Below are 27,099 nucleotides of genomic sequence, written 5' to 3'. Positions count from 1 at the left end.
TCAGGTACTGTTAGATACCAAATAAATTTAACATTCTTAAATTATAATGCTGTAATAGTTCAAATATTGCTCCAACGGTATTTATTTTTCCATGTTTGAAGAATAATGCTTTCCTTTCCATTATTTTGACCAAGATTTTTTTTCTCTTTCGTTTCTTTTAATTGCTTTGGTCACACTTTTGTCTAAGATAAGTCCAAAGCCTTTATCCTAACTCTTGAGGTCAGATTGTTTCAAAATTCAGAATTTTTCTGATTTTAGGAATATGATATAGTCTGTATCAAATATTAAGTAAAGCATCATCTCCTAATTGTATTATTCAGACATTTTCTATTGTATATTAGTATATAAAATTTATTGCTTCCAAGTGAATTTTGGTGACAAATGTAGGATAAAACTTTCAGTTTTGAAAGATCCTGAACCTGAGAGATATAGATAAAATATAGCTGACTTTTATTATGTGAGGTCAACTAAAACCCCACTTTTCCCACTCTACACCTATGCTATTTATGCCTTTTAAAAAATTTGTTTTTACTTAACTGCAGGACTTCAGGCTTAGTAAACATCAGTTGTCGATTCAATTGTTTTTTTATCAGATACATATTATGATTCTGTGTGTACCTGATGCAGTCTGAGTTAATCTTTGATTGGCATACCTATTCTTTTTAGCTTTAGTGCTTCTGCAGTTTTCTTACCTGCAAGTTTTTATTTCAAGCCAATGTTAAAACCTCAGTGTGGCATCCCACGAGAGCCTTTCCTCATAGATGGACGCTTCACAGTTAGGTGACATAACTGTGTTAAAAGCTAGGAACCTATCCAACAGTACAAACTAAGTTTACTACATTATTCCCAAGGATATTTAATAAATTTTGTTAAATTCCTTGCTGAATTTAAGACATAATGTATATTTATCTATTCACCCATCTAACCAAACCAACCACACATGCTTTGCTCAAGAAAACCAGGTAAGCTTGGCATGATTTGCTGTTTTGTCTTTATGTTTCTTGCTAGTGCTTCTTTATAATTTTTATTATTTTGTTTTAGACTGAGGTTTTATGTCAAGTCTATACTTATCACCACATGACCTTTTTCCCTTTAGACAACTTGAGAAGTCTTTGCCCCCCACATTTTTCCCCCAGCTTTTCATTTCCAATGTTTCACAAAGATTATTAAGATTTCACAAAGATTATTAATGTTTCACAAAGATTATTATCAGTGTGGCTGGGTGTGGTGGCTCACACCTGTAATCCCAGCTTTGGGAGGCCAAGGCAGGTGGATCACTTGAGGCAAGGAGTTGGAGACCAAACTGGCCAACATGGTGAAACCCTGTCTCTATCAAAAAAGACAAAAAATTAGTCAGGCTTGGTGGGGCACACCTGTAGTTCTAGCTACTCAGGAGACTGAGATGGCAGAATTGCTTGAACCTGGGAGGTGAAGGTTGCAGTGAGCTGAGATCGCACCACTGCACTCCAGCCTGGGCAACAGATAGAGATCCTGTCTCAAAAAAAAAAAAAAAAAATCCAAATTTATGTCAACTCTACATCATCAACCAGGTCTTCTTTATTTTATAGAATTAATTCCAATATAAATTTCCTGTCCCACACACATATAAACCTTAACCTACATTTTTTCCAAAGATTAAATCATAAAAATACACAGGAAGAATTATTCCACTACATTAGTGAAATAGTTTTCTGTATATTATTAGGATAATTGAAGGGCCCCCTAGTTTTTTATAAGTTTACAGTGTGTATTAGGAAACCATACTATTTTGGTTTCATTGTCTCTAAAGTGCTATCATACCTCCCTTCCTCCCCACCTCCCTTTTTCCTTCCCTCTTTTCCTTCCTTTCTTCCTTCTTTTTTCTTTGATTCTTCTTAAATACTTTTATTTCCACTATGCTTTCACTCTGTTTTGACAATTTCTTATACTATTTTATACATTTTTATATTCTAATTTTCAGTTGGCTTCTTTTGAACAAATGAAGCCTTCAGTTGCTCTATTATTATGCTCACAAGCACAGTAAATATCTTTATTGACAAAGGCAACTGTGTGACTCTGTGATATTTGTGCCAAAAAGAATCTGCAGCAATCAGAGGACACTTAATTATAGTAAATATTTCAGTGAAGTTTTTAAAAGTCTCTAAAATAATGTAAACATAAAAATATTATCCAAAAGTTAATAATTATTTGTTTAAATAAAATCATATTTGCATGGGACAGCGATGTAAAGTGCATCGAGACTCTAATATCATACAAATTTTATTTCCATTTTATAGAAAGAGCACATAATATTTCTTAAATTGCAGTTCTTTTTTGCTTTAGAGTATCTTTCATTTGGGGAACTTACAGTAATTTACCTGTTCAGAAAATAATGACCCAGAGGCAGGAAGAGTATCAGGAAATTTAGAGTATATTTGGCACAGATAATTTTGATGCATGATATTAAAATAGGATGATCTGCTTTGGTAATGCTTTATCTGTGCATGAGAAGACATTCGCAGCTCACTGTTACCTTCTACTTACTGTGGTTATTTGGTAAAATAATTAAAGTCACTGAACCTTATGGCTTTTACCAATTTAGTTTATATAGACATGGTTTATCTCATGGAATTACATGGAATAAAGAAAATTAAAATTTAGGGGTCTAAGAGACCCAAGTGGTAGTATTCCCTACTTCTCTTGGCTGTTTTTTTAAACAACTATCTATCTATATTTATATTTATATTTGCTTGAAGAAGGGAGAAAATTAATTGACCTCAGAGTAGTGTGTGTGTGTGTGTGTGTGTGTGTGTGTGTGTTTAAGTCCTGGCATAATCATTCATGGAATGAGAAAAATTAGTCCTGGAGTTATTTTGTTAGCTTTAAATAATCACACCTATAATTGGGCTCTAAGCAAGAGTGAAATCCTATTATTTGCAAACTTACACCCCTAATAATCAAAATCTGATTAAATGAAAAACATTCAACTTAGACTAATTTATGAAAGGTGTTATATCTTTAAGAGATGTCCATTGCCCTTTGACAATGTGTATCACTTTTATATCAACAAATCTATCTTCTCAACAAATTATCTAATATTAGGAATATTAGGAAATTTGTAAATAGCATTGTATCAGCTTAGATTAGATACATTGATTCCCTCTAAAAGAATTGTCTATGTATAGCAAAAAGTTCACTGGAACAAATGTTATTGTCTGTTAAGTTCAATTCTTTTTAAAAGAAACTTTATCAACATATAAATAGGTGAATATATTTTGCAAATAATTTTATTTTCCTGTGTTTTCTGTGCTCATAATGGTTTGTGTGTGTATATATGCATATTTACTTTTGATTTTGTACAGGTATACAAGTTGCATGTGTGATTATAAAGCAATTTGTACACTGCAGAAATCAGGAAGAGTTTAAACAATTGTTTTAGTTATAGGTGGATAGAGTTCTATGTGTATTGTCAAGAAGTAAATGAGAATCTTTTCTCATACCAAATTTTTAAAGGAAGTAATAGTGACTCTAAGAAAAAGGCAAAACAAACTTTATGCCACCTGGGAGACGATAAAACATAATTGTTTTCAGGTGGTGCCTAATGGTTCTAAATAATGCAACCTCTGCCTAGTCAACAGCATGTTTTCTACCTAGGAAAACAATCTTGTCATTTATTTATAATTGTTTACTGCAGATTCTGCCTCTTGAGACCCAAGTCCAGTTGTATAAACAAATCATTGTTCCTAGAACTCAACCCAGAGTCATGCACATTTACTCTGTAAGTCCGGTCACGGTGAATTTCAAGCCAAATGCGCCCCTTTAATGGCTCCGAGGCCGCACCGGGCTCGTTTGCGGAAGAATACACTGCTGAATTGAAGTCCTTGATCAAGTAATTGAAGTTCAGGCATAAAGTATCAAAGCCGGCGAGCAGTCTCCCGCTCGGGCCGTCTCTCGCCCTCCCTTCCGCGCGCCAGCCCTCGCCGAGGTGGCGGGGTCCGCGGGCCGCACGCCGGGCCCGGGCTTTGATTGCGGCAGGAAGTCCTCCGAGTCATGAATGTTTCAGCGCGGCGCGTGAGGTGAGGGCCGCGCGTCCAGGTGTAAGCTAGCAGGTTGTCGCTGACATCTGTTTGCAGCGGCGGCAGCGGCTTCCCCAGCCCGCAGCGAGCGGCGGGATTGTCAGCAGAGGTAGTTGAGAGCGGCAGAACCGTTTTGGTCTCGCTCTCGCTGCCTGGAGGCCTGAAACACCAAAGGTAGGAGTGGGGGTGGACACAGCTGCGCTCCCAAACTTGCCTTAGGCACAAATAAGAGATCTAATGTAGTTTGACTCCGTTGCGGTGGGGAGACGAGGACAGAAAACCACTTCAGAGACAACTTAACGCTGCAACATCTGCCGCCAAGTTTCCAGGGAGTGACAGGGGACAGCAGGTACAGATCGAAGTCTCCACATAAACAACCTCCATTAAGCCGTGGACTCTTTTGAAGGGCCTCCATCAAACATGCCGGAGTCCGCAGCAGGAGTTTGTTTGGTTTTCAAAGCAGTGTTTTGTTTTTCGCAGTAACAAGGTAATTTATAAATGATGCATTACCATGCGTTCTCCTTTTTGATTTGAAAAGAGAGAGTTAGAGGAGCAGAAAGGCAAGGAAAGAAGAAAGCGCAGCACTAGTTTTGGAGTAGTTCCACAAACCAATTATATCTCCAAGGAGCATCTTGGCTGTAATCGAGGTTATGTTAACCTTCAGACGGCAGTCCCTCCTTCACCAGTAAGCAGACATAAAAGTGTGTACACAGCAGTTGAAGAATGCTAGTAACACTCAAGTACATCCACCATTTGTTTTTAAACTTATAAGGTTTTTTATAACACCGAGGTGAATTTGAATTAGATTTTTTTGCAGACGGATGTAATTTTTTAGTAAAACAAAATTTACAAAATTGTATTGACTTGAATTGATTTGTATTCATAAAGACTTCATTCCTATAGTTGCATATAAAAAATAAAATGTTTTAAGTCAGAAGTAAGCAAACATTTTCTTTTTGGGAGATTCTCCTTCTCTATTACCTACATTCAGCCAGAAACAAAAAATTCAAGAATTTGTTGGCTTTTCAGTGGAAATACTGCAAGAAGTCCTAATTGTGCACACGTAAATGTGACATAATAGAATTGGTTAAAATATTACCCTGATAAGAACTCCTGGGAATGGTAAGATAATAAAGATTCTATAGTAACGTAAAATATTATCATTGATAAAATGTAGGCTCCCTTTCTTGAGAAAAAGGAGAGCTGCTGACACAGAAGTATCCTTTGGAGGGGGAAGTACCCAGGGAGCAATGGCTTAAGCACAGACGGTAGTATGTGGCAAAGTTTTTGTGTACTTGGTGAAATAAGCAACATAAATATTTTCAGTATATTGAGGGGACTTTTGTCAGTTATGCAGATGAGATGTAATTTCATTTTTTGAAATGATTGACAGCGGCTGCTTTTTCAAGAATGTTCATTCTGACAGAACACTATCTTGATCCTCCAATTTTTTAAGGCTACAGCAAAACCCACAAAAATATCAGAGAAGATAGGTTGCACAAGTTAGTTTAAAAGGGAGCAGAGAAGCCTTAATAACCTCAAAGGCAGAGGCTTTGGGCTCTACCTCTTGTTTACATCTCTAGTTTTAGATTTATGTTCGTGCCTTTCAGTACCGCTTCTGAACTTTCAGGCTCAAACTGGCCTTGCCTTTTTTAGTGGTGGCTTCTTAAGTGATTCCGACCTTCTCAAGATGGCTCTGTACTCCATTATGTTTACAAATCGCCCAGTGCTCAGCACTCTTAAATGATGTCATCTTCAAATAGAGTAAGCATCTGTATAGAAGAGATTCTGCATCACACTCCATTGTATTCCCATCACAGTTGTGAAGTGTAACCATCAATGAGTCTTTCAGAGCAGATTGAAAACTTCACTCAATTGCTCTGATGCTTCAGATGTCTTCAGTGCCTAGAATTATGCTGCTAATGACTACATTCTTTAAAAAAATTATTAACATGTATTTATATTGATAGCCTGGCTACTCAATATTATTACTCCAAAAAATCATTATTTTTAAAAGGGACTACATTCTTAAATTTAGTTTTTAGGTTCCATCAAAATATTTTGTGCCATATAGTTGAACTTTGTTATGAATTTTAGGGTCTATAAAAAAAAACCCCTCTGTTATAGCCTAATTGAGTCAGTCCTATTATACATAAAATGCCCATGTATTTTTAGACATTTCCTTTTGTATATTAAAGTGAAAGAGTAGAAAACATAAAAATGTTTTAAAAATGTAAACCGATTGTTTATCTTTTATTTCTGTAAAATCTGAAATTTGTTATAGTTTTTTTTTTAGGGCAATTCCAATGCAACAAAGCTGGAAAATAATACCACTAGACTTTTCCATTCTTTGTATTATCACTGATATCTTTCATTTTTATTATCTTTGGCCTTTACCTTTCAGGGCATCTTTAAAATAACATCATATTCCACTTAAATTAATGGAAGTAATTATCTTCAGTTTATACATATTTGAAAGATAAATTTTTGTTAGAATAATCCATCACATGAGCATGCCATTATTGCTATTATCCCACTGACTAAATTAGGAGTGTGTGTGTGTATATGTATATAGATATATATACACACACACACTATATATATGTAAAAACATACTATGTGCACATTCATATATATATGACTATATATGCACTATGTGCACATATATATGAGTGTGCACATAGTATGTTTATAACTGTATATGTGTATATATTCTTATGGAACATATTTGCTCACTGTGTATATCATAAACTGTTTCTGTGGAAAATAACAAATTCATGAAATAGAATGCTTTTTGATAACGTTTCTTAGTTTAAATAAAATAATCTCTTAATTAGTTATATAAATTGGCAAAGGTGTTAACTCAGTCTGGTTCCCTGAATCGAAATGCAGAATTTGCAAAGTTTAATCATTTAAATTACCAAAAAGTTTATTTTTTTTTTCAAAGAACCTATAAATAGAACTTGGGTACTTAGTTGTCTCCATTCCCCATATGGGCATTATTTGCTATTTAGCGGAATCATATACATTTTATGTATTAATGTATAAGTTTATGTAGATATTCATCTTGATTAAAATTATCAGCAACCTTCTGGTAAACAAAAAACAAAAAATGATTAGTATAAATACCTCTTCTCAATACATCGAAATAAAACTTTTCATCATTGTCAGTGAGCTTTGGCACCCTGAAAGAATACTTTTGGCTGAGTGTGGGGCTCACACCTGCAATCCCAACACTTTGGAAGGCAGAGATTAGAGAATCCCTTGAGTCCAGGAGTTTGAGATCATCCTGGGAAACATAGGGAGACCTCGTTTCTACAAAAAATTCAGACGAAATATTAGCCTGGTATAGTGGCACATGCCTGTAGTGCCAGCTACTTGGGGGGCTGAGGTGGGAGGATTGCTTGAGCCAGGGATGTCAAGCCTGCAGTGAGCCATGATTACACTATTGCACTCCAGCCTGAGTGACAGAGCAAGATCCCATCTTGAAAAATAATATTAATAATACTTTTGAAGTGTCTTGGTGGTCCAGGACTAAACGCATTCATTTTTAGGCTCAGCATATGGTTGTGATGTGATTTAATTGATGTCAATTAAATCATCCAATGGGGAGCAGAAATGTCAACACAGAAACAATTATAACCTTTTTTTCCTGTTTTTTGATTACTTTGTATATAGCTTTTGCATACTTTTTATTACAGAGGGTTAAATACATATTTAAATAAATTACTATAATTTCTAATAAATTACAAAAACCTACATTATTCTGCATATATTACTTATTTTTAAATTTAGAGCCAGAAGACCCAGTCCAATGGAAGATAAAAGGCATTTTGTTTGTAGATAGTGTGTTACTTAAATAGAATGCATTTTAATGGTGCCCTTATGTCTACCAGACCCCCATTTATAAGTTTAGTTTAAGGAGAGCTTCATAACTCAGTTAAGAAAATTGGCTTGAATAGGAAACTTTTATTGCCCCTTTATTCCTAAAAATGTACTTATAAATACCTTTTTAACTTTGCTAAATATCTTTCATTTCATTTTTATTTATAAATAAAACACTAGGATTTGTATAACATAGTAACTAATATATAGTAGTATGCAGTAGTAATAATTATTTATAATCTCTAAGTAATTTCTTTAAAAATTTTTCCATATCATCTTTATTTGTATTTTCCACTAATTGTACTCTGAATCAAATTCCAACCTCTAACATTTGAGAATTTTGAAACTGATATAATTTTGAAGTATAAAATAAAAATAATTTATTTTTCAAACTTTGCAAATAACAAAGAAAAAGAGAAAAATAAACAGAAAATGAGACAGAAATGAAAGAATACCAGTGCACATTTGTTTACCATTTTATTTTTTCCGACTTAGGGTTAAAAATTAACACTCTCTTAATTTCAAGTAATTACAAGAATGTTTTTCTCCTTATGCTTTTAAACAATTTATAAAGTTGGGATAGTTTCTGCAAACTCATTGCCATTTCCCAACAATTTTATTCTCTGATATGCAATCATCTCTTTCTCCTTAAAGAGCTCTTTTCACTTGGAAAATGTGGCAGAAAGATACTTTAGGTTCCCATAATGCTTCTTAGTAAGCAGGTTAGTGTACTGAAAATAATACATATATAAACTTTCATAATCATATTCCAGTACTAAGCCTACTTTTGTTTTGAATCATATTGGAGGTTTCTAATAGTTTTTTTTTTTTTAATCAAGCACTGTTTTTTTTCTAGAGCCATTTCCCAACAGGAATTATTTCTTAATAGTTAAGTATGAATTTAGTGTATTTTATTTAAATAGCTTTAAGGCTGAACCTAGTGCAGATTGGTGAGACACACACACACACACACACACACACATGCATTTGCACATCTCAAATCTTAGTTGCCTAAAAGAGTAAGTCTGTAAAACATTTCATGTAACATTCAAATAGCATGTTTACATATATAGCATACAGATAAAAGTTCTAGAGTAAAGTGGGATTACTCTCTCATTATCTTTCTCTAATTCTTTCATTTCTTTCCCTTGTCTGACTTCCTAACATTGATTGAGACTTCCACTGCTTTGTCCTCATCATTAGACATCATTCTTAGACAATTCGACCTTCCCTCTTGAATTCCACTTGCATGTCTCTGAGAGCTTATATGAATTTCCTGCTTGGATGCCCTATTGTCACTACATTATCTGTGTTTAACGCGACTTAACCATTTTCCTCATGTATGTCTTTCAAATTTTAGTTATGTAATTTTTCTTTCAGTCATTTGCTCTATTCCTCACCGGAAGTATCTAAACTGATGTCTACTAGACAAGAACACACCATTGTGCTTCCCACAGCTCAGTGAGCAGGGTCAAGATTTTAACTTTCTAATTCTGGGTACAGTGTCCTATGCTATCAGATAACATAATTACCCTGTAATATGCATGAGGTATTGATTTGAGGAGCAGAATTTTGTATATTATTGTTCCTCTTAGTTTTATTATAATTAAAACTATAAATTATGTTAATGAATATATGCATTAGACCCTAGTGATTCATAAGAGAGATATCATTTGAATTTGTAGAATTTAAACGTTTCTGTCACCTTATTATTTTACTACTTATAAATTAAGCTACTGAGAAAATTAAGACAGAACAATTCTGAAATTTGACAAGTTTGAATTATTTTCTACAAAGATACAGCTGAGCATGCTGATACATGAGAAATATTATTTATATTGAGCTAAAATTAGTCATTTTGGATGATTAATTTTAAATTATAATTAAATCTATTGAACATTTTCTGTATTATAAAAACATAACAATTATTTTCCTTTAGTTTAAATTTTGAACAAATGAAAGCTTGTAATTTTTATTGTCTTTTTCAGAATTTTTTTGCTTTCGGTGGCATTGTTTTCATATTTTAAAATCAGATTTGATCTTTATTTCATATTCCATTCAAGAAAAGTTTTCAGTGGTTGGAATTCTTATGAGAGCGTATTTGTTCTAGCCAAATCATATATTTTAATGTTAATTAATCTCTTGCCTAGTCATCTATGGTACTGGCCTATATGTGGTTTATGTTAGCTCTGGGTGCCTCATTAGTCGAGTTTACAGAAATTCTGGCTCTTCTCAACAGTGAGAAGAGAATTTAATTCAGTTACTACTCTCCAGAAGAGGTGGGATGGTTTTAACTGTCCTCTGAATCCAGATTTATGAACTAGTCTTATGCTCTTAACTAGATTAGTTCCTTTTCCATTAACTGCTTAAAGTAAGACAGCTGTCTGAACTGTTGGTTGTAAATTTGCCGATGTCTACTTCCTTAATCTCAGATACAAAAAGCAGCAAATAACAGGATCGAAGTTTCAAGACCTCCCTTTTTCACAGCCTGAAATGAGCATGGAGGGGCCAACGAATCGGAGATTGAAAATTTGTGAGGAAGTGTTACACTGGAGAAAAGAGGATGACTTCTATCATTAATCTTAATTAATTGCCAAGAGTTTTAAATCTGAGTTATTAATACTGTTGTTAAGCCCTTAATACACTTTTATGCTCTGGCATCAGATGCTCTTTTATGAGATAAGAAGTTTAGGAAGGAGAGGGGTGTGTATGTGTGTGTGTGTGTGTGTGTGTGTGTGTGTTATAAAATATTTTCATTTACATATTTCAAATATTTCCTTGGGTTGATACTCAGAACTTCACCATTTGACAGTTACTGTAGGGCAGTTAGGAATGACAGACAAGTATCAATAAATTCAAATAAAATCCCTAGGTATAGCAACAGCAGTAAATCTGAATAATATTACTTTCATGTTTACCAGCATACAAAATACTTCACTGAAGAGGAAACATCAGATTATGAGGTGATATAGAAGGAAAGAGAATCAAGAGCCAGAAAAGGAGAAAGAGAAGAAAAAGAAAAAAGATGAAGAATAGGGAAGAGATAGTATTTCAGTGAGTAATTTGCAGGCAATAGGAAAATGAAGTGTTATTTTAAAAATAAACAAAAATTATGTTTTTAAAGTTGCATATTTCACTATTGCAGCCCTAATCACTTGGAAGTAAACAGATTGAAACTTGAAATGACTAAGCAGTCTTTTCTTAAAATTTTGTTTTCCTCCCCTTCCTCCTCCTGTTGCTGTTCCACTAATGTTTGTCTAGTTAATACCTTTTTACCATTAAGTGTATATTATTATTCTGTGATATTTTTCAGTGTGAAATTGCAACTAACCATATTGTTTATGAGAATTGTGGCTATAAAAAATGGCTTGTAATCACTCAAGAGGAAATCTTTAAAAAACAGATAAGGCTCAAAACTTCAAAAATACGATTTCCGGATTATATCTCATGTTCTCCATTTATTTGGACAAAATAAAAAGAAAAGCTCTGTAATGAAAATATACAGCACACTGAATTATTTTAGTTTTTACACATATATCTTACCTCTGAATGATAGTGATGTAAATTTCAGTATTAAAGTATAATCAGTGGCTTGGATGTTATTAAGTTTTCTACAAATTTAAAATCACAAATTTGGCTTTAAGACATATTATACTTTACTTTTTGCAATAGTGTTTTCTTCCTTTAATGATTATCTTTAAATGTAAGTAGGAAAACATAAAAATGAAATAATGTTCATTTGTTTCATTTATCAACCAATTTGTTTTTGCACCTATTAATTATTGGAGATGCAAAAATCTGCAGCTGTTAAGGATTTAGATTTTAATTTATAGGCTGTGGATAATAACAACTTTGAATTGGGTAATAAGAAGATCCAAAGGAAGTTAGAATTAGACTGTTGGAGGGTTCTCAAATTTGTAAAAGGAATGGAAATAATAGGTGTTTTTTCTGAGTAGCTTAGACCTGTATTAATGCTCTACCTTTGTAGACAGCCTTTCATTATAGGCTACAAAAGGAATCATATAAAAATTATGACACAGCAGGTCATATTATATGTGGTATAGCAGGTGAAATTGGTGGATTTGGTGGATTGTTAAGCGGTTAAGTGAATTCTTAGGTGAAAGAACACTTTTTTCCTAATATAAATCCACTCTGTTTTTTAGAACAACAATTTAGGTTCATTAACTAAAAAACAGGGATTCATGGCTTCAGCTATTTTTCTTGATTTGCCAGGGGTCTCCTTCCTTGCTTTTCGGGAATAGAAGCTTGGGTTTCCAATACTTCCTATGCTTGTATGAGAGAGAATGTGTGTGTGTGTGTGTGCACGCGCGCGTGTGTGCATACATGCACACATGCATATCCTTGTGTGTGTGTGAAGATGTTTATGTGTCTAATGGTAGGTGGAAAGGTATTGTAGTTGTTGAGGGAACTCATAATTTCAGAAAATGGGAGTACACTTTCTTTTTATAGGGAAGAGTCAGAGCTCCAATTCAGCTAACAGTCACTGAGCACATATTATGTCTTATGTATGTTTAATTCTGTTATTACATTTTTGTCCTATCAATGCTGAGTTAGGTGTCATATTATTCTCATTTTACAGATGAAGAATATGAAATCTAGAGTTGTTTGGTGAATTTCCCAAGGGCACATTGCTGAAAGTAACAGAATCTAGATTCAGAGTTAGGTTTTAAAATCTAGTGAGTGCTCATTATTCCATGCTGTCATTTTACAGTGCAACACTTTATTCTTCTACCTATTCAGGCAATAACTGACTGACTTAGGGCAATTACACAGGTAGGGAAGCACTGTTAAAATTTCAATTTTGAACCTGATTCTTCTGGTGCCTGGGTTATCAACTTTGTATCTATGTTTTTACTGATAAGTTACTTTGGCATGGATTCAGAATGCATACATATTACTCTATAATACCCACATATAGAATGTACATTTAATTTCATAGGCATCTATGGATAATATTTAATATTTAGAAGTGGCAATAAATTCCCCAGCAAGTTTATACAGAATAAGGAATTTTTACATCACAAGGGACCTTAGAAGTTGTGTAATTCAACCCCTTCCTATACGGCAAATGCCATCCCTACTTCAATTCTCCCCAGGAGGAACAAGCATGTTCACAAGCACAAGAGGGATGAACTAGCTTATATATTCCAGGTATTGCAAGTTGCTTTTTGGGCTGTAGCAAGAGATTGGGAGCTGAGAAAGTGAATTATGTAAGAGATTAGGGTCTGGGAAAATGAGTTATAGGAGGGAGGAAAAATTAGAACCATTCCTATAGCCTTTGGTAGCATATTGGAAAAAACACTACATTGGGAGTCAGGGGACTTGGGATCTCGATACTGTCATTTATCACTTTCAAACTGGTGCAAATTTTCTAATTTTTCTGGTGTTCAGTTTTCTCTTTCGTGTATAGAGAAATAAATGATCACAAAGATACCTTTGAATTCTAGCAGTCTTTTTTTTTTTTTTAAATCTGATTTCAACCAACCCAGCTCTATGAATATGGGATGTTGTCTATGCTCATAAAAGTATCCCCAAAACCCTGCACATTGCCCTCAGAGAGTAGGCCTTAACAATATTTGAACAGAATAATTCATGCAGGCGGAAATTCTAGCTTATTATTTCAAATATGTTTAAATTCATACTTTTTTAGTAAATAGACATTTCCTGAGGCCAGCAATAATGAATAAATATACAAACATTTTAAAAGTTTCTGTGAGACTAAAAAATGGCATATATTCTGCACAGTACTCGAAAATATGTTCAAGTGAATATAAAAATACTATGATTCTAGATCCATAATGGATATCTTGCTACTGTTACACTTTAAAATAATTTGAAAATAACTGCTTATGAAAGAGACTAAGGGAAATACAGATCTTAAGAGATCTGTATATGTATTTAAATTTCATGCCAGTTTCTTGTCTTTACAAAATTTGTCTATTTCTCACTGATTTTCCTCTTCCAAAACAAAAAGAGATTTATGTGTGATATTAGATTATCTCCATTGTCATTTTGATATGCTGCATTTTGCTGCCTTGTGTCACAGCTGTAAATAATTTAAATACAAGCTATCATTTTATTTAATACTGTTATAAGCAAAGGAGTACTAATGTGTTCCTGACATTAAATATATATGGACACATGGAACTGTTCTCCCATTGGGTCACATTGAAATCGATTTTCCAACTTGACCTAACAATAATAGACAAATGTTAAATGAAAATCAATCACTTTTACTTAAATCAACTAAATACACTCATTTTATTAAGTGAGCTTTTTACCTATAGCTAACCAGGTGACAAATAATATTGTCTGGCCTCTGACCTCCAGCCTCTGGCCTCTGAATGCATTTAAAAACCTCTCAGTATGGATCATGATTTTATACTTATATGACATATTCTTTATTAATTAGATGAAAGTGTATTTCTGATATTTTTAAATAAATAGAACAAAGACCTGAATTAATATTGTTTCAATCCCAAATTCCTTTTTTTTTTTTTTAAATCTAGTGTCTTTCTCTAGTCCAGGCTGGAGTCCAGTGGCACAGCCTTGGCTCATTGCAGCCTTGAATTCCTGGGCTCAAGTGACTCTCCCACCTTAGCCTCCTGAGTAGCTGGACTACAGATGCCTGTCACTTGGCCCAGTTTTTAATTACACATTTTTAGGCCCTTAATATTTCAAATATTTCAAACATCTATCATGTTACTTTAATTCTCAAAATAACTCACAGCAAAATAATTTTATTGCCATTTTAAAGATAATGAAACTGAGGCTTTAAAATGTCAAGTAAATCTGGACATGGTGGCTCACACCTGTAATCCCAGCACTTTAGGAGGCCAAGGTGGGAAGACCACTTGAGATCAAGAGATTGAGGCTGCAGTGACCCTGCACTTCAGCTTGGGCAGCAGAGCAAGAACTTGTCTCAAAAACAAACAACAACAACAACTATATGTATATGTATAGAGAGATATCAAGTTGCTACATTCATGCAGGTAGATAGGTAATAAGTGATATTAACTCTGACTTTAAACAGGTTATTGAAAAATTTAGCTTATGTAAATTCTGCCTTATGTTTCAAAGTTTATCAATCAGTTTTACAGAAAATGCAGAGAAGTTTAGAATTTAGTGTTTTAGTTATATTAATAAATTATGGGCCCAGATGTTGAATTAAGAAAAAATTAACAATAAAATTAAATTGAAAAGGCCAACATGTAAATGGGAAGTACTAGTGGACTATTTATATAACATAGGAATAACTAGTGAATATTTAAATATAAAATATACAAAACATAAATATAAGTATTTTAATCAGTCATATTGTAAATAGTGGAGTCAGAAAATTATTTGTGGATTGATTTTTAAGCACCTACAGATATTATGCAGAGGCCAATACTTAAGAATAATTATAAGGTTATATACTTTACTTACAAAAATAAAAATATAATTAGTGGTAGAAAATACATCAATATGTTAGTTTTAATATTAAAATATTAAAATAATTGTTGTTCCTAACCTGTAAAACCAAAGCAAAAGGAGTTCTATCTGGAGGCTAAGATTATGACAGAATCCCAAATTACATTTTTCAAATATCAAAGCTCTCAGATTTACTATGGAAAAGCCATCATTTTTAGTTTAGGATACTGTTGGAGCAGTCATAATTTATTGTTTATAATTCCCTTTTAAAATCTAGTTTTCAGAATATTTCATCATTTTAGACTTCCGTTAAATTTATTTTGAATTTACTGTTTATTTCCTAGATCATTCTCTCTGAGAGCTTGAGCTCTTATTTTGATCTATGGAGCAACTGATTTCACTTTTCAAATTTATCCTTTGATCTATTTGAAAATAGCGTGCCCAAAGTTATCTTACAAAAATTCAACCCTGAAATGATTTCTAAAGTATTAATATCTCCTCAGGTACATTAGTGAAAATTGAGGCAGATGGGCTCAGCCATTCTTTATTTTTAAGAGAAATCCTTTGTGTGTGAGTTCTGGGAACTGAGGGTTGAGCATCTGAAGGTCAGCCTCCTCTTCACTCTGCCTGCCTTCAACATTAGGTCTTGTGGTAGACACCTCAGTCCTTAATGTTCCTTATTTCACATGGAGAGGGCAAGGGTTCCCCATGATACAGCTATCACAGAACTTGTTATTTTAATGAGGCATCTTGAAAGACTTCCATGTTGTGGCATCATAATGTTATATAATATTTTGCTGAGAAAAAAATGTTTTATCATATTATAAGAAATAGTAGGTCTCCTTTATTCCCAGGGCATCATTCTTTGCACTCCCTGTTGTATAAAATAGTAATGTAAGTATTATTAATAGTAATGATAAGATAATTTTTATAACTGAAGGCGTAAGTAAAATATCCATATAAACTACATTTTTTTATAAACTACATAGCTTTTTATGCTGTTTATAGCAGTTTTTCTAATAGTTTATAAACATGCTTTGTTTCTGAAATCTTATAATAAACAAGTAAAAATTTGGATTAATTAATAGTATGTTGGAATGTTGGAAAACATGAGCATTTAAACACATTTCTGACTTTTCTACATTTTTGGTGAAAGTATTTTCTGGTAAGATTAGAGAAAGGAAAATGAGCTACAAGTTATTAACACATTCTTAAGAGAAATAATTTTTCTTTAAAACGTCTAGTGAGTACTAGATAATCTCTACCTGCTAGGAATTTATTATGGTCTAGATGGAGTGGGGGATAAAGTAAAACCTCAAAAGTTATAATCCAAAGCAGAGCAAGCAAAATGGAATTAACGAATAAAAACAGAAGATGAAGCCAGTTGTATAGTTAAGATGGATTCTAATTTCTAATTCAATTCTCTACCACTCTATGAGATCTATGATAGTACCACTAGTGACAAGTGCTGTGTTTAGAAGAAATAAAATAACAATTTTTCTTTACATTCTTAGTAATACATATATGAATGTATTACAGATAATTTATGATATGTATTATACAGCTAATCGTTTATATGTAAAATACCTAAAATATATATATTTGAAAACTCCACAATTACAATTCCACATCAAAGAATTTTGGTGGTTTAAAAAAAATTTGCTGGAATTGGGGCATGAGAGGCATAAAATAAAATAAAATTAGCCATTTCTTCTTTAGCACTCACTATTTTCAGGCAGTCTTTGAAACCTCAAAATATTTAATACATAGTTATCAACAAGTTTGTAATCTACCCCAAAGGGTAAGAATCCACATATACAATATATGAAATATTTAAACATCAATTCAAGGCAGTAACAGAAGAGGTTACACAAAAGTGTTGCCTAATTAATTTCTAAATAAATTGTCTAGATATCAATTGCTATTTGAATTATTAAGGAAGAATTCTTCAGAGGTAAGGTGATAGTTTATAGAAGAAAGAAGAGTTAATTCTGAAGGTTTGTAGAAGTACAGAAAGTAGGAACATTTAAATTGGTTCTGGGAGAGTGATTCAGTTATTTTCTTTAGCAACTTTTGAGCTATATGTGGCAAAATAATAGGGAATAAATCTAAGTTCTGTTCAGTTTTTGTTGTTGTTTTTTGAGGTAGTTTTTCTACGTCTCCCAGGCTGGAATGCAGTGGTGCTATCTCGGCTCACTGCAATCTCTGCCTCCCAGGTTCAAGTGATTCTCCTGCCTCAGCCTCCTGAGTAGCTGGGATTACAGGCACCTGCCACCACACCTGGATAATTTTTGTATTTTTAGTAGAGACAGGGTTTCACCATGTTGGTCAGGCTGGTCTCAAATTCCTGACTGCAAGTAATCTGCCTCCCTCAGCCTCCCAAAGTGCTGGGATTATAGGTGTGAGCCAACCAGGCCCAGCAAAGTCCTGTTCAGTTCTGGAGAATCAAGTATATTAGACTAGCACTTAGCAATTAATGTCCAACAAATGCTGTTTGCACTGTTTCTCACCTTTAAAATTAAAAACAAAAACAAAAACCTGTGTCCTATCAGGCAAAAATATTTTATTGAATTTTGTTTTCTAATTTTGTATTAAGACTTCATGAAAACAGGTTGCGTTTTTTTGTTTATTTTGTTTTCCTTTAGAATTATCTTGGTGACAGGCAGTGTACTCTTGGAAGGATTGAAGGTAAGAGCAGAAGGCGGCTGGGCTAGTGCAGGAACCACCCTGTTACAGCCCCTATGAGACAGCGAACTCCAAAAGAATGGGACAATCTGAGTTGAAAGCGGGCTGCTAACAGGACTTGATTACTACGTGGAGCTAGGTGTCTGACAGAAGAGAGGGAGAGGGGAGAGAACCTGAGGCTGGTGCCATGGAATTGAGCTTGTAAGAAAATATTGGAAATGCTCAGTAGAAATTTAGAAATACTGGATTTGGCAGGAAAGTCAGGCTCGGACATGCACACTGAAGAGGCTCTTTTGATCATTGAAACTGTAGAGTGTTTAAGAAACAGGGGATCAGTCTGGTCTACTTTAATAGTGGATATTTTCTCTCTTATGGATCAAAAGTGGCATCTACTTTAATTTTGTTTAAACTTTGAAATAGCATCTTGACCTTTTCTTGGTATAATGTTGTTATATTCCAATTCTTTGCCATTTTGATAGCATGGAATGTGTAAGAACTGAAGTATTGGAATAATCCACAATGGGAGTGAAGAGGGGAAAGAAGAAATAGTAGCTTTGGTTTGGAATGAAGTTGTTAACTTGCAACAGCTATTTTCATAGTTTCCTTCTTCCAAGAGATGTACTTTTGTAGCCACTGGAGATGTGGCCTTTTTTCTTCCTAAATTGGTGGAGGGTTTTGTACATCGACAAGGGTAATAACTAAGAGATGAGAATCTACAGGGTCTTATGAGCCATTGTATCTGAAAAAATGAGTGTTAAATAATGAAATTTGTCAAGAATAGCACAAACAGTAACTATTAATTTCTTAAGTAGACTGCAGAAAGAGTATGAGTAGAGATGATAAAGGAGTTTTGAGCTGTATTCAAGTTTTTCAGAATTGACGATTCAGTGGTTTTAGGGTGACTATTTAGTTTAAAAGAAGTGAACAGATATTGAACAAAATAATAAATATTGAGTCAAAATCTTTTAGAAATGGAAGTTTTCTATTAGTTTTATAGACTTTATTATTCAAAGACAACACCGATATGATAGCTGTTCTTGTCCCTTCTTAATCATAAAATTTCAAATTTAATCATCAGTTATATACTTCATTTTTAAAATATTAGATGATAATTAATAAATTATAGTCTTTGTAAGCAGATGTATTTGCAGCAAATGTTTGCAAGAATGAAATGAATTTACTAACAGAAATAATTTTAGTCTAAATTTGATCAACTTGTTCAGGGCAGAACTTGGCTTAGGAGAAAACTGAAATTTATTCCATACCTTCTATATGCAGCTATTTTACATTCCTTTTCTTATTTAATCTTAATATGAAGTAGGCTTTCCATTATGTACATTGGAGGTTAAAAAAGGTTAAACAGTTGGTAAGTTGTGACATTTATTTTCAGAGCTTCCTGACATCAAAGCTTCACTTACATTGGAGTTAGAAACTTAAAAAGATAATCTATCAAGAAATAAATTCTTGGGGCATTGAAGACACTGAGATTTTGTGAATACATTTCTGTAAGCAATACTTACCATTTATACTTTTTTAACCTGCTGTATTAGCCTGTACTTTTCCAGGAAGACCTCCATAGTGATAAGGATTATGACAGTATAGTCACCCACCTGGGTCAGTGACAACTGCTGCAGCTGAATCCAGTCCTTGTCATCATTAATGACCTGCATTTCACACTTTATCCTAGCCATGCTTGTTTAGTGTACAATGTCTTGCATTACAATAATTATTACCTGTAACCCTCTATTTAACAGATAGCTTAGTCATCCCAGACATGTTAAGTGTCATGTCATAACGTGCCAAAGCTATGTTATCTCTGTGTTCTCATCCTGTTTGTGGGTACTTGTGTCCTCTGTCTTTCCTTTATGATAATGTTCAAATACATTTTATATCTAAATTGATGAATTTTTGTTCTGCCACTCATATTATAAGGTTTCTTCTTCTTAGTTTTATAATAATAGCCAGACATTTATTAAGAGGCAATATTTTCTGAACATAAAGCATGGCCACTGGATTTAGAGTCTCTTTATCTTGTTAAAAAATATTGGAGCACTAAAGGAGAAATCAGACAAAGGAATAATAGTGCTGACTTGAATAAATGATGATGATGAAATCCAATGTGTATAAATCATATACAGAGCGTATTATAAAGTCTACATTAAAAACTTTGCTTTAAGTCAAAGATCTAGGTTACCTACAGAGACTTTTCTTTGTTTCTCTGTTTCTGTTTCTTCTCCTCCTCCTCCTTCCCTTCTCCTTCTTTGCATTTAGTTTGAAAGAGACAGGAGACAGACAGGCAGGGAATTCACTAAGTTACTAAAGTGGAAATGGAAGAAACCTGCATCATGGTTTTAATCATGAATTTAAGTCATCATAGTAGAGTATATTTATTGAATGGGTTTAGAAATTCTTTGTCTCAGAGATTGAAGGTTGAGTCTTTTTTTAGATTTGTATAATCTTTGTTTTGCTTAAAACTCTATTCATAGGCATCTGTTATGGTTTATTTTACTTAGGAGTTAATCTAAAATGTGCTTCTGAATTTCTGTGTATCTTAATTTGACACTTTAAGAAAACAAAATAAGTCATGCCTGAAATTTGGAGTAACACATGTGTTGTATTTATTATGTGACTTCAGCCTTATTTTCAGAAGTTCAGATTCAAATGTCACCTTTTTAATTTACCTGCTTATTGGTTTTGATTATGTTCTATAACCTCTCTGAGGCTTTTTTTTTTTTTTTAACATTTTTTAACCAAGTCTTATCTGAACCACAGAACAGAGAAAATAATTTGAGGAGCTATTTTCCCAGTTCTCTGAAGGATGCCATGTAACTAGCACAAACCTTCAGTGAGAAGTTAGTTTTTAATATATAGCAGATGCCTTTGAGCACTTGGTCCTAATATACTCATGGAATCCTGGTTAAGACAGGCGAGTGAGTTTTAAAAAATAATTCCATCTTGCATATTTTTGCCACTATTTCTATCATTAATTGAGAAAAAGTTTTGGTTTTGAAAGCTAGAAATGAGTACAGTCGACTAGCAATTTACTATATTACTCAGTGAAAAGGAGATTTCTATGAAGCTAAAATTATTTTCTCAAATACGGACCTTCTGGATAAAGTATAATTTTATAACAGTAAAGAAAAGGAAGGGCAAAAGTCTGTTTTTACATGGGCTTATTCAAGTCTATATTTGTGAAGTTAAGTTTATGAATACATTATATTTGGGAAGAAGTCTTTTCTAGAGTTTTATAATATTTACTGACAAAGTACTTAAAAATAGATACTAATTATTGTGCATGTCTGTACATTTTTTCAGTAAGTTGTATTATCACTCAAAAGTGACCTTGTTAGGTAAGGGGGACCTAGGCAAGAGAGATGTATAGTGCCTCTTGAGAGCAAGTGGAGTGATGTGTATCAGGAGAAGACACTTAAGATTTATTGTCTGTGGCAAAGGAAACACAGGTCTCTGCTTATGCAGTAAGTGTTTTTGACATTACCCTCAGTAAAGGGTGATTGGAAGCTATAGGTCAGAAAATGTTCTGCGAGGGTAAAATGAAAAACTTTTTAATTTTTTTAACATTATGAGTTTATCTTGCTGTTTCATCCTTGTAGCACTTAAAACATGAATGATGTTCATGCCAATCCAATCTTTGTTGTGAATAGGACCTTGCTACCCAAATAATCAGATTTACCTCAGTGAGCTAACATGCAAGAACAGATTCAGTTATAAGAGGAGTTAGCAATACAGAGCAGCATAATTACTTTTTTCTTTCAATTTCATATTTTGCTTATGTAAACTTTGTTTCCTGTTGACATGAACTAGTTTTAAAAAGGATAAATGGTTCATTTAGACTGAAATTTGAAGGAAGAACTATTCTAATGGGAAGAACGGAAGAACTGAAGAACTGAGAGTAGCTTCTCTCAATGGTAAAATAGCTTTATCTGACTGGGAAGTGAGGACTTTGATTCATTTAATACAGCTAGGTTCCTATTTGCTTCTGGCCAAAAGAAGCAGGTAGCTTATACACAGAAGAGATTGAGAGCAATTTGGATTATTATCTACATGGACATTTAAATCTTTAGTAAGAAAAGATAATGCATGGTTTCCTTTTTGTTTTGTATGATATCTAGAGCCTAAGGTGTTAGTATTTGTACCCGTAGCTCATAGGATATAAACTATATAGTATGTATATTTCTCTATCTTTAGGTAACAGCAACCATCCTAAACCAATAAATGTCTCCAATTAAAAAAAAATGAAGAATTTGTTGATTCATCACCTATTCTTTTTTTTCTTATAAATGTATTTTATTGAAAGTGTTTTGATTTTCTCAATTTGATACAATATAACTGTAGTGGGTAAGATGATGTGCTACCAGATACTCCTGCAGGATGGAGACATTCATTCCCTCACCTGCCAGAAGGGTTGGCTACTGACAGTTTGCAGTTGAGTCCCTCTTCAGGAAATGCCCTTCCACCCAAGCTTATAACTCCTGCCTGGGGCTGCTCATATTAAATGACTGATTGATGTGAGATTGCAATAGTTGGACTCCTGCTTTAATTAAGAATAGCTTGAAAGGCCATTCCAGCTTCAAAGCTTACCTGGGATTGGCTGAGACCTCTGTTACAAATGTGACACAGTACAAATTCTCCTTTTGCCAAATCCTGCTGCCTTCACAGAAATGGGTTGTTTCTGAAAACTTACCCCATTAAACCTCTCACACACAAATCTTCCTCTTAGAGTTTGTTTGAAGAGGCAGATAACCTAACTTAGTAACCCACGTTACTATCTTGCCATGCTTAGATTCCAATTCCTGATTATACTTTTTACTAACCTTGTGCCTTGAAGCAAATGTTCAATCGTTCTAAACTTCCTTTTCTTTTTTTAAATATTTAAAATGGTGATTGTTATATAATAACACCTCACATGGTTGTTTGAAGATTAAATGAGATAATGAAGCATAAAGTTCAGTGACTAAAAGTTACAAGATTTTTAATAAATATTTGTTATTGTTAGTTTTACCTTGCTTAGAATTATAATTTCAGAATTTGTGTCTCTAGTTATCACTTTCACTTTCATCTTACATTTTACAATTTTACATCTTCTACTTTGAAAAAACTTAATCTCTCTGCTTTCAGCTTTTTTTAAAAAAAAATTAGGATCATTATGCAGTGAGCATATCTGGGGCATATATTTGTGTGTAGGAACAATTGTGATGGCTACTGTGATGGCTAAAAACATTTGATTTAGATTCTAGTTGGTTTAATTTAGAGCTTTTTGACTCAATGGGACTCCTTCATCTATTCTCATCATATCAGAGGTAGGATTACTAACTCTTCTAGAGAAAGATGTTGAATTAATACTATAAAAGAATTCTAACTGGCTGTGATACCAAGGTGTCTAACAAAAACTGTGTATTTGGTTTCAACTTGTATTGGAGCTCTCAAGTTAGAAAACATAAAATTTCTAAGCTTGATTTTATGTTGTATAAACGCTCTGCTTTATTTTTTGTGAGGTTTAGATAAGTTAATACCTGTGAAACACTTAAAAGGGTGCCTGTGGCATAGAGTAAATGCATAAGAACTATTTCAGCTATTAATAATAATACATAAACAATCAGTGAATTTCTTCTAATAAAATGATGTAAGATGAATGATGGTCAAAATGACTATTTTGACCCCTTCATTGGAAGGGGAATTTTGAAGGATAAGTTTATTCCAGAGTTAGGTTAATTATTGCTATATATTGAAACTTGGGACATCTTCCTAAAAAAAGAGATTTCCATATTAGACTTTTGTACATACTGCTTAACCTGCCTACTGTTCTTCTATTGGGGAAGAAATTGCTGCATATTTGCTTTCTCACCATTGCCTTTGCTGAACAATTTTCTGTATAAGAAATGTGGCAGAAAGGAAAAGGAACATCATACTCATTATTTAAATAGCTCTGGTACAGAAGAGTCTATCTCCAATAAAGCTGTTTGAAATCAACCCCAGATTCATAAGTTAAATAATTCGGGTAATATTTTTTAATATATGAACTTTCCTGTTTCAAATACATTTATGCTTGATTTTAGAAAACTTTGAGTAGAAAATTGTGGTGCCATTAGGCAATTACAAAACAACTCTGTAATTTTAATTAAATTTCTTTATCTTTTTGTTTGCAGGAGTCAGTTTGTATGATGAAAGCTCAAACTCTAGGGAGAAAACATTAGGCTAGAATGGAGATTCAAAAGGGCAGAAGAGTCTGCCAGCAGTGGTGGACATGCTTAATGTATTTAAAAGATTAATGGTCTATTGAAATTAAAATTGCCAACACAAAGCCTGTTGTACCAAACTCACAAATGTATGTGTACCAACCATATGGGCTACAGCTTAGACCAATGGCTTACCTTTATATTGTGACACGCATAGTATAGGCAATATTTTTTTAAATTGTGAAGGCTGAAAAAAATACCTTTTATTTGTCACACCAATTAGAAATATGCACTTAAGTACAAGAACTCATGTTCACATTTCCCCCCTAGCAGTGCAGTACATCATGTTTTTGGTGTTGTGCCAGAATATGATACTGTAAAAATCTGAACATTTTTCTCCTACTGCAGCAGTTTAAAATGGTCTTGTGATTTAATGGTTTTTAATGAGTATAACAGTGGTAATTATTCCTATATATAATACAATATATTAGTCACCATGGATAACAAAGTAGCAATACTTAAGGTTATGTGCTACTTTTTCAGCATTATTTAAATTTTTCTGTAGGGGCTGAATTAGTTATAGAGAGCTTGGCATGAAAATGCAGAAGCATTGAGAGTACATTTAATGCGCTTGAATTCTAGAGCTCTCTCCTCTTTTCTGCCTTTCTGTCACTGTTCTGTGCTTCACAAAGATATCCTCTAGAGTAAAATATTTTGTAATTTGTATGAGCAGCATTACCAATGACATTAGGCTTTGTAAAGCCTCTGGCAGGTTTTAATTAGCTTGATTCAAACTCAGAAATGAATGACACTCTGCCTTCAGACTTAGCAAGAGAACTTGCCATTTTGTTCAGTGTTCTCCTTTCCTTTTGACCATCTCTATCTAAATGGTCAATAATTATGTTTATAGTCAAACTCATAACTTTTGCAAAGAGCTGAAATATCAAATTCTTAGAATTGAGGAATGGATAGGGCAGTCATTTATGATTAAAAACTAGATAAAGCAGTAACCAGACATCAAAATATCATTTCTTGTTTCTGCTTAAAAGCAATAAATTATTTATACTCTTAGGGGATTTAAAAAACACTAGCACAGTGCTGGGAACATAATTGATGCTCAATATATTCATAAGCATTCAAGATGTTACCTTGTTAGTGACACATAACATTTTCTGATTTATTTATTTCTGGTTTAGATAATGGAACAAGTCTGTTTGAGTATGGCACTATACCCTGATAGTCAGTACCTCTCTCAGGGTAGATACAAGTTGCAAATTAGGGTTGGGAAAAAGTGGCCCAAACAAGTGACAGAAAAAGTCACTTGGCAGATAAAACGTTTTCTGTGAGTATGTTACAGTGAAACTTTCAATGAAGATAGGTCTAAATGCAGTTAATCAGAAACCAGCCAAACTAACCCCTAAATATTTATGGATATTGCAAACATTCTTTCAAAAAAATTTTTTTTCTGCTCAATTTTGTGCTGCTTTAGATGGTTATATGTAATTGATTTTCAAGGAACTTAGTTGAGCCAAATGTGAATCTTTTAAGGGTTTTTCTATTACTAGCAATTGCTTCATTAAGAATGTGAAATAGGCACCTGGTTTTCTTAATGCTACTACTGAGAATACAGTGATTGATTCCTATTTATAACTGAATTGAAAGCTTAATTTAAGTTTATGAGTGTTTTTAAACTATAAATTAAGACTAATTCATTTATTTATTTTGATTGAATGACTGCATAATCAATTTTCCATTGTTTGCTGACTTTCTGCCTAGCATTATGCAAATGATAGAAAAAATAGAAAATATAAGTGTAGGTTTTACCTTTGTGTAGTACTAGGTAGGAATGATTATAAGCACAAAAAGGTGATTGTAACCCATAGTGCAATTAATAATTAGAACTTAAAGTGAATTAAATATTGTGCAATAATTTTTAAGTTAATTGCTTTCTAATTATTTCATGTGTTAGTCTTTTCTTCTTCCCTATCTTTTAGGTTTCATAAAGGATTTTTTATTTCCTTTGCATCATTTCCCAGTCCCTGAGACCAACTTGAATACTGTTGAAATATTTCACTATTTCCTCCCATCAGCAATTATACCTGAGCTTTTATGAGAACATGAATTATCTTAAAAGAAAAGAAAACTTTTATGGAATAGGTTTTGGTTGTGAGATGAAGGAGAAAACATCTTGTGTAGGAAGTATCTAAGAAGAGCTCTAAAGCAGTGCAACCAGTTTTTGTGCTAGGTTGTGAAATAATAGTAATGGTTTTGAAAGAGAGTAGCTAAGCTCTGATGACAGAAAGTCTGAAAATAAGACGGTTGAATAGCATTATATCATTTAAAATTTATCTGAATCAGGATCAATTAAATATTCTGCAAATAAGAATGGCCCTGCAACTAATTATATTATTTGTAGTACTTGTTTAATAGTGATGGTTAAAATATTTGAACCCTTTTAAAAAGGGGTATTGTAGTGATAGTAAAAATGATGTGTAGTTACTCTCTGCATTGAGAACTATGAATAATATCTCACAATTAGAATATATGACCCCTGGCTAGAGGTTGTACACATGCTAAATCCTAATTAATTCCATTTCCTTACAACTTTGGAATGGGATCATAGTTCAAGGAGCACTGTATTTTTTGGAACAGGCATTTATTGTTTCAGAAGACAGACTCTACTGGGAGCGAAGTCATCTCCTGAGAGTACATTAGTCCAAGTGTCACTCTTTAATATAGCTGTTCAACAGCTGGACCACAATATAAATGTACTACATTTTATTGCAATTGATGTGAAATATCAGTGTTCCTTCTAAGCACAAGTAGCCAATGTACACACAAATGGG

At 33.3% G+C, this 27,099-nt stretch overlaps 1 protein-coding gene across 2 annotated transcripts in view; it reads left to right on the top strand.

Moving 5' to 3' along the window:
- The window catches only part of ANTXR2 (ANTXR cell adhesion molecule 2), a 161,714-nt gene that overhangs the window by 98,466 nt on the left and 36,149 nt on the right, over positions 1–27,099 (top strand). The window contains exon 17 of one of the 2 annotated variants that reach the window (XM_064368337.1): positions 10,862–10,994. The exons of the other annotated variant lie outside the window; for it this stretch is intronic. Within the exon in view, the coding sequence (XP_064224407.1) occupies positions 10,862–10,912 (51 nt within the window). The 3' untranslated portion in view covers positions 10,913–10,994. The remainder of the gene's footprint in view (positions 1–10,861; positions 10,995–27,099) is intronic. 2 annotated transcript variants of the gene reach the window in all.

This window comes from Aotus nancymaae, unplaced genomic scaffold (genome assembly GCF_030222135.1).
Source record: "Aotus nancymaae isolate 86718 unplaced genomic scaffold, 86718_ANA_hifiasm-v0.15.2.pri h1tg000006l, whole genome shotgun sequence".
NCBI classification, from domain to species: Eukaryota; Metazoa; Chordata; class Mammalia; order Primates; family Aotidae; genus Aotus; species Aotus nancymaae.
This window is presented reverse-complemented; position numbering and strand designations above follow the sequence as displayed.